This window comes from Triticum dicoccoides, chromosome 4A (assembly GCF_002162155.2).
Source record: "Triticum dicoccoides isolate Atlit2015 ecotype Zavitan chromosome 4A, WEW_v2.0, whole genome shotgun sequence".
In the NCBI taxonomy this organism is placed as follows: domain Eukaryota; kingdom Viridiplantae; phylum Streptophyta; class Magnoliopsida; order Poales; family Poaceae; genus Triticum; species Triticum dicoccoides.
The window spans coordinates 529236607-529244148 of record NC_041386.1 but is presented as its reverse complement, the minus strand read 5'-3'; the positions used below and the strand labels follow the sequence as shown (position 1 = coordinate 529244148).

At 42.3% G+C, this 7542-nt stretch overlaps 1 protein-coding gene across 1 annotated transcript; it reads left to right on the top strand.

The window, feature by feature from the left end:
• The first annotated feature begins 1566 nt into the window (after window positions 1-1566).
• Window positions 1567-6430, top strand: LOC119286547 (disease resistance protein RPM1-like). The gene is made up of 3 exons (XM_037565928.1): window positions 1567-1825; window positions 2375-2453; window positions 3345-6430. Exon 3 carries the CDS (start codon window positions 3350-3352, stop codon window positions 6086-6088), a length of 2739 nt encoding a protein of 912 aa, XP_037421825.1. The 5' UTR covers window positions 1567-1825; window positions 2375-2453; window positions 3345-3349; the 3' UTR covers window positions 6089-6430.
• The last annotated feature ends 1112 nt before the right edge of the window (window positions 6431-7542 follow it).

The window sequence follows — 7542 nt, the reverse complement described above, 5'->3', positions numbered from 1 at the left end:
TCATCATGTTGCACAATCAACATCTTACTTTCCTGAAAATTGATCTTCAACCTAGACATTTGCATGTGAGTAAAGCATGCCCAAGCTGCATTCGCTACCCCGCCGGCAAATCCTGCCATCATAGTCGTAATTAGTTAGTTATATGGTGTTTATTAGTTTAATTAATTACTTGTTCTATATGTAAGTCGTAGTGCGACTAATTTTCCATACCTGTAAAGAAATGGAACCGGTGCTTCTAGATCAAATGTGTTCTTCTAAATGGGGAATTATTGGAGAAGAATCTATGACCATGATAGGTGGATCGTACATAGAGGGAATTTATGAAGGTTCATTTTTGACAATTCTAATTTTGCCTAAATCAGTTTCATCCTTCATATTTATGACAATTGTCTGCGTAGCACTTTTGGCGATTGAATTTGGCGGTTCCACCAGAGTTGCTTCGTTGGAGTATCTCTAGATGCTCTTTTATTGGGCTGAATCTTTTCTTGAACTAGCTGCCAATTTTTTACTCACTCTTATTTGTTTATAACCACTTAAGGTACAGCTGCCAGTCGGTCGGTGTGAAGAGTGCACTGAACCGTAGACTTTGACAAGTCTTGCACGGCCAAGACGCCAAGTCGTGATCTTTTATATTCACAAAATAACACAGCAAGACGGCTCTACCTGATAAAAATTAAAGAAAAAAGATTAAAAATGACAGGCTTAACCAGCGAGGAAGCATGGCAATTTATCTTCATGGAGGGTACTAAATTCAGCTAGCACAGTATGGCAAATTGACTCATTTCATTTTTTTGGCAGAATTTGTCGTACTTGTAAACTAAATTTATCATCCTCATGACAATATAAATTATTATAAAAACGTTTAATTTGCATCTCTTTTCAGCGAACGCCAGCTGAATAGCTTTAGCGGAAATAAAAAAAAGGTAATGATAGCTGGCAAACGTTGGCTGTAGGGGGATGGCAAACGAACCGTCTTTAATAGCAGTTTTAGTTGTAAAACGACACCAAACGACGATAGTTTTCAAATGAAAATTGCCCATGAAGAAACTGCCACTCTCCTTTGTCTCTTTAACCTAAAACTGCCAAGCAAACATTCGCGTATGCCATCCTAACATTTCTGGGTCCATAAAAAAGGTTAGGCTGCTTGTAATGGAGAATACTCCCTCCGTTCCAAAATAGATGACTCAACTTTGTACTAACTTTAGTATAAAGTTGAGTCATCTATTTTGGAACGGAGGGAGTATTATATAATAGTATTATGTATATAATATTAGTGTGTAATACTACATTTGTAATGTGTAGTATCATATGTACTATAAAGGACTAAACTTATTGTCTTACATTACACAAAGTACGGTATCATGATATAATACTCAACTACTCCTTCCATCCCAAAATAAGTGACTTAATTTTGTACTGACTTTATATTAAAGCTAATACAGAGTTAAGTCACTTATTTTAGGACCGAGTAAGTATCTCTTTCTTCGTTAATTCTACGCCACTTCGTTAAAATCCTTTAACTGATTGCGTGAGGGCTTCCGACCGAGAGACAGGGAGCATCGCAAGTAGCTATCGCCCACTGATTGCACTCGCTGCATTTCCTCCCGTCTTCCTGTCCCGTCGCCCCCCCATCGCCAGCTACCCCCACTGCCACGGAGTGAGCATGAGTTGAATCGTCGCAATATCCATCCATGGCTCCGCCCCGCCGATGAGTCAGTCTCGCAGGCCGATTTAGTCCGCTCCCGTCAACCACGGAGCAGATCGCTGCTGCCTTCCCGACTCCACTGCAGATCTCACGCTTTGCGCTCGCGCGAGCTTCCATCAGGTACTTTTTTTTTTGTCAAATTCGTGGCTCCCAGCCTCCTGTGTGGATCTCTACCGGCTCATCTGGTAACTGGCAAGTGCCACAGCTGCTAGACTAAGTTGGGATTCCGGGAACGTCGTAGCCGAAAGGTTTTGCGCAGAACTTGCCAAGCTTAGATAGTTGTTTGCAGTTTTACTAGCGAAAAATAGTTGTCTTCGGCCATGTGTTCGATATAATGCCTGACCCCCGCCGCAGGCATGGCAGAGAGAGAGCATAGTTGCCTCCACTCGATGCCGGCTATGGCCGTGTGCATCGTCATGATGCAGAGGCCGGCGGTTATCCTCCTTTTCTAAGAAAGAAAAACTCGATGCCGGCTGTCCTGTGGACGTGCCATGGCAGCGCCAAGGTGGCTAATCTTATTCACTGCAGTGGTGTGTAAAGTGTTGTCATTCTGTTCTTGCCGCTAATGAATATTTTCTATCTTATTAAGTATTAAATCTTGATTGCATCTGCATCTGTGTACTTGGCTACATATTCTGATGTCCAACTTCTCCTTTTCTTATGCTGCAGACTTGGTCACACTGGTCGTTTGTTCAGCGCGTACGCTGCTGTCCCACTCTATAGGCCACCTACTTCAAGTCTTCAGAAGGTGAACATTTGCTGATCATGTGGACCACCAGTATCATATGCTGCATTTTCAGAGGACAGCTCTTTGCCTGTAGTTTGCCAAATGTGTTAAATTAGCTAGAAAATTGCAATCTTGTTCCAAACAGCGCTGTTGGTTCATTTGCTAGACTAAATATCAGTTGTGTTCTACGTGGATGCTGCTTCAAAGGGTTTTGCGCTCAATTAGAACATACATCAATTTCTTGCTGCTCCTTACATGGTATCCTAGGCCTATCGAGCCTCCTGCAATGAAAATCACAGACATGCAGTTCTCTAGTCCAGATTACATACAAAACGGGTGACAGTCGGATATTTGTTCTAGCCTAGTGGGTTGTCAATCTTTGTGTCCACCTGTCATTCACGTTATTATTTATTCATTAATTTTTTGATTCTGCTAGGTACTTCTACTTTGGTTTAGAAAAAAAGAGTGAATTGGACTGAACCTTTGTTCGTGATTCCATTTATCTCTAGGATTGGGTCTCTGTTTTGGGATATGAGTCAAAGTCATAGAATGCTTTCCAAATTCGACTGGATCAAGTTCATATAGGAATTCCATCCGTTACTAGTGCTGTTAACTGTGATCCAAGATCTCAGTGATCAAAGGATAAATTATATTGTAGTCTTATAAATATGCTGTAGATTGATACATCCTGTTGACGCAAAATGGAATACCTATAATTCCATTTACATACGAGTTCCTTCTTTTCTTAAAGGGGGAAAATGCTACTCTTTACATACGAGTTCCTGAGCTAATTTGGTACCTGTAATTCATTCTTTCCTTAAAGGGGGTGTCCCTGACCTCTGCATTGATTAATGCACACAGCCATTAGTATTTTTATTCTGCCATGTAATATGCTTTATCTTTGCTGTTTAGATCAAATGGCCGAGGCGGTACTCATTGTTGTGACGAAGATTGGTGACATTTTACTAGAAGAAGCCACCAAAGGCATTATAGCTAAGCTTTCTGAAAAAGTTACTAATCTGAAGGAACTGCCGGTAAAGGTTGAGGAAATAAAGAAGCAACTGACCATGATGGCCACTGTTATAAGGCAGATAGGCACGGTATACCTCACAGACGACGTTGTCAAGAGTTGGATTGGGGATGTCCGCAGGGTGGCCTATCATGTTGAAGATGTAATGGATAAATACTCATACAACCTTCTTCAACTTCAGGAAGAAGGGTTCCTGAAGAGATTCTTCATCAAAGGAACACATTATGTCAGAGTTTTCAGTGAAATTACGGATGAGATAGTTGAAGTAGAGAAGGAGATTCAACTAGTTATAAAGATGAAAGAGCAGTGGTTGCAGCCCTCCCAGCTTGTAGCTAACCCACTTACTGAGATAGAAAGGCAGCGGTCTCAAGACAGCTTCCCAGAATTTGTCAAAGATGGAGATCTAGTAGGAATTGAAAACAACAGGATATGGCTGACCAGCTTGTTGTACTCCGAAGAGCCAGAGCCAGAGAATACCGTCATAACAGTATCTGGCATGGGTGGGTTGGGGAAATCTACCCTTGTTTCAAATGTTTATGAACGTGAAAAGATCAACTTCCCTGCACATGCATGGATCGTTGTGTCACAAGTTTACACTGTTGATGCCCTGTTGAGGAAGCTACTATGGAAGATTGGATATACCGAACAACCATTGTCAGCAGGTATTGACAAAATGGATGTGCATGACTTGAAGAAGGAAATACAGCAGAGACTTCAAAACAGAAAGTATTTGATTGTACTGGATGATGTCTGGGAGCAAGATGTGTACTTTCAGATACATGATGCTCTCCAGGATCTCCCGGGAAGTCGGATCATCATTACGACACGGAAGGACCATGTCGCCGGAATTTCTTCTCCCAACCGTCATCTTGAGCTCGAGCCATTGAGCAAGTCTGATGCATTTGACCTCTTCTGTAGAAGAGCTTTTTACAACCGGAAGGGCCACATGTGTCCCAAGGATCTTGAGATGATTGCTACTTCTATAGTTGATAGGTGTCATGGTCTACCTCTAGCAATTGTTACCATTGGTGGCATGTTGTCTTCAAGACAACGATTAGACATTTGGAATCAAAAATACAATCAGCTTCGAAGCGAGTTGTCAAACAATGATCATGTCCGAGCAATTTTAAACCTGAGCTACCATGACCTTCCAGACGACCTCAAAAACTGTTTTTTATACTGCAGTCTATTCCCTGAAGACTATCACATGTCACGTGAAAGCCTTGTGCGGCTGTGGGTTGCCGAAGGCTTTGTGGTAAGAAAAGAAAAGAACACACCAGAGATGGTAGCTGAGGGAAATCTCATGGAATTGATCCACCGCAATATGCTTGAGGTTGTAGAGAATGATGAGCTTGGTAGAGTTAGCACCTGTAAGATGCATGATATTGTGCGTGAACTAGCTATGTCTGTTGCTAAAGAAGAGAGATTTGCTTCAGCAGATGATTACGCCACAATGATATTGGTACAGCAGGATAAGGATGTTCGTCGTCTGTCATTATGTGGATGGAAAGACGGCACTGCAGTGAAAGTTAAACTTCCACATCTTCGAACAGTACTGTCACTTGGACCAACTTCACCCTGCCGTGGCATGTTATCTTCTATTTTGTCAGAATCCAACTACCTTGCTGTTCTTGAGCTGCAAGACTCTGAAATCACTGAAGTGCCAACATCAATAGGGTCTATGTTCAATCTACGTTACATCGGGTTACGGCGCACCAAGGTCAGATCACTTCCAGACTCCATCGAAAATTTGTCTAACCTCCACACTCTGGACATCAAGCAAACCCAAATAGAGAAGCTACCACGAGGGGTTGTCAAGATCAAGAAGCTGCGGCACCTTTTGGCGGACAGATATGCTGATGAGAAGCAGGCAGAGTTCCGGTACTTTATTGGAGTGCAAGCACCTAAAGAGCTATCCAACTTGGAAGAACTGCAAACTCTTGAGACTGTGGAGTCCAACCCTGACTTGGCAGAGCAGCTGAAGAAACTGATGCAACTAAGAAGTGTGTGGATTGATAACATTAGTGCTGACGACTGTGCAAATCTGTTTGCTACCCTGTCAACTATGCCACTCCTTTCGAGCTTGCTTCTTTCTGCAAGGGATGCGAAGGAGGCGCTTTGCTTTGAGGCTCTCAAACCAAATTCTACATATCTACACAGGTTGATTACCAGAGGACAATGGGCCAAGGGAACACTAAATTGCCCGATCTTTCTCAAACATGGGATAAACCTCAAGTATCTAGCTATAAGCTGGTGTCACCTTGGGGAAGATCCACTGGGGATGATGGCACCACACATGCCGAACCTCACATATCTTAGACTAAACAACATGCACAGTGCAAAAACTTTGGTTTTGTCTAAAGACTCCTTTCCCAACCTGAAGATGCTTGTCTTAAAGCACATGCATGATGTCAGTGAGCTAAAAATCGTTGATGGCGCTCTTCCCTGCATTGATGGTTTGTACATTGTGTCGCTGTTGAAGCTCAATAAAGTCCCCCAAGGCATTGAATCCCTTCGCTCCCTTAAGAAGCTCTGGCTGCTGAGCTTGCACAAGGACTTCAGAACTCAATGGGACACTGAAGGGATGCATCTGAAGATGGTACATGTTCCAGAGGTTCGTGTGTAGATGCGGCTCACCGGTTCTTTCTGCAGTGCCATTCTTGGATGGTGCATCCAATCCAACTGCATCGTGCTTTTAATCATTCCAATAAATTTGCGATTATCGACATCACCAGCAGCATTTGGTCGGTACTTCTATATTGTAACACATTTATATTCCTCAAGGATTGGTTCGTGTGCATTGCCTTCCAGAGGCCTCTGTACTGTATGTGTTTTTTTTGTTGACCATGGACTGTACTGTTTCTGTTGTTTAAGCTACACACTCTTAGTAGTAATTTCCTGTAAAGGTATGTATTGTTTGTATCGAACATCTTGTGTGATTAATCATGTCAAACATTTCATTTTGTAACATTGGTATCTTTTGATCTATGCGCTATGTCACCCCATTATTATTTTACCATGAATAAGAAAATATAAAATAACAACTTTATTATTGCCTCTAGAGCATATTTCCTTCAATACTATATCATCAACAAATGTTAAGCGTGCGGACCCTATGAGTTCGAGAATGATGTAGACATGATCGAAATGCCTCTCCGGTTAATAATCAATAGCGGGACCTATATGCCCATATTGGTTCCTACATATTCTACGAAGATCTTTATCGGTCGAACCTTTATGATGATACGTCTTCAACGTTTCTATAATTTTTTATTGTTCCATGCTATTATATTATCTGTTTTGTATGTTTTATATGCATTTATATGCTATTTTATATTATTTTTGGGATTAACCTATTAACCTAGAGCCCAATGCCAGTTTTCTATTTTTTCCTTGTGTTTAAGTTTTACAGAAAAGGAATATCAAACGGAGTCAAACGAGCTGGAAATTTACGGTGATTTTTTATGGATCAGAAGAAGCCCCTGAAGCACAAGAGTTGGGCCAGAAGAGTCCCGAGGCAACAACAAGGGTGGAGGGCGCACCCACCCCCCTAGGGCACGCCCCCCTACCTTGTCGCTACCTCGTGGACCCTCCTGACTTAAAACCGACGCCAAAAATTCATATAAATCCAGAAACCCCCAGAAAGAAACCCAGATCAGGAGTTCCACCGCCTCAAGTCTCTGTAGCCACGAAAAACCAATCGGGAGCCCGTTCTGGCACCCTGCCAGAGGGGGAAACCATCACTGGTGGCCATCTTCATCACCCCGGCGCTCTCCATGACGGGGAGGTAGTAGTTCACCCTCGGGGCTGAGGGTATGTACCAGTAGCTATGTGTTTGATCTCTCTATCTCGTGTTCTTGATATGGCACGATCTTGATGTACCGCGAGCTTTGTTATTATAGTTGGATCATAAGGTGTTTCTCCCCCTCTATCTTCTTGTGATGAATTGAGTTTTACCTTTGAGGTTTCACTATTATCGGATTGGATACTATTATGGATTTGTGAACACTTGATGTATGTCTTGCGTGGGATACCCGTGGTGACAATGGGGTGTTCTATTGATTCACTTGATGTATGTTT

Bases quoted from the DNA above. Each gene is read 5' to 3' on its own strand.
- LOC119286547 (XM_037565928.1), top strand. From the start codon at position 3,350: ATGGCCGAGGCGGTACTCATTGTTGTGACGAAGATTGGTGACATTTTA.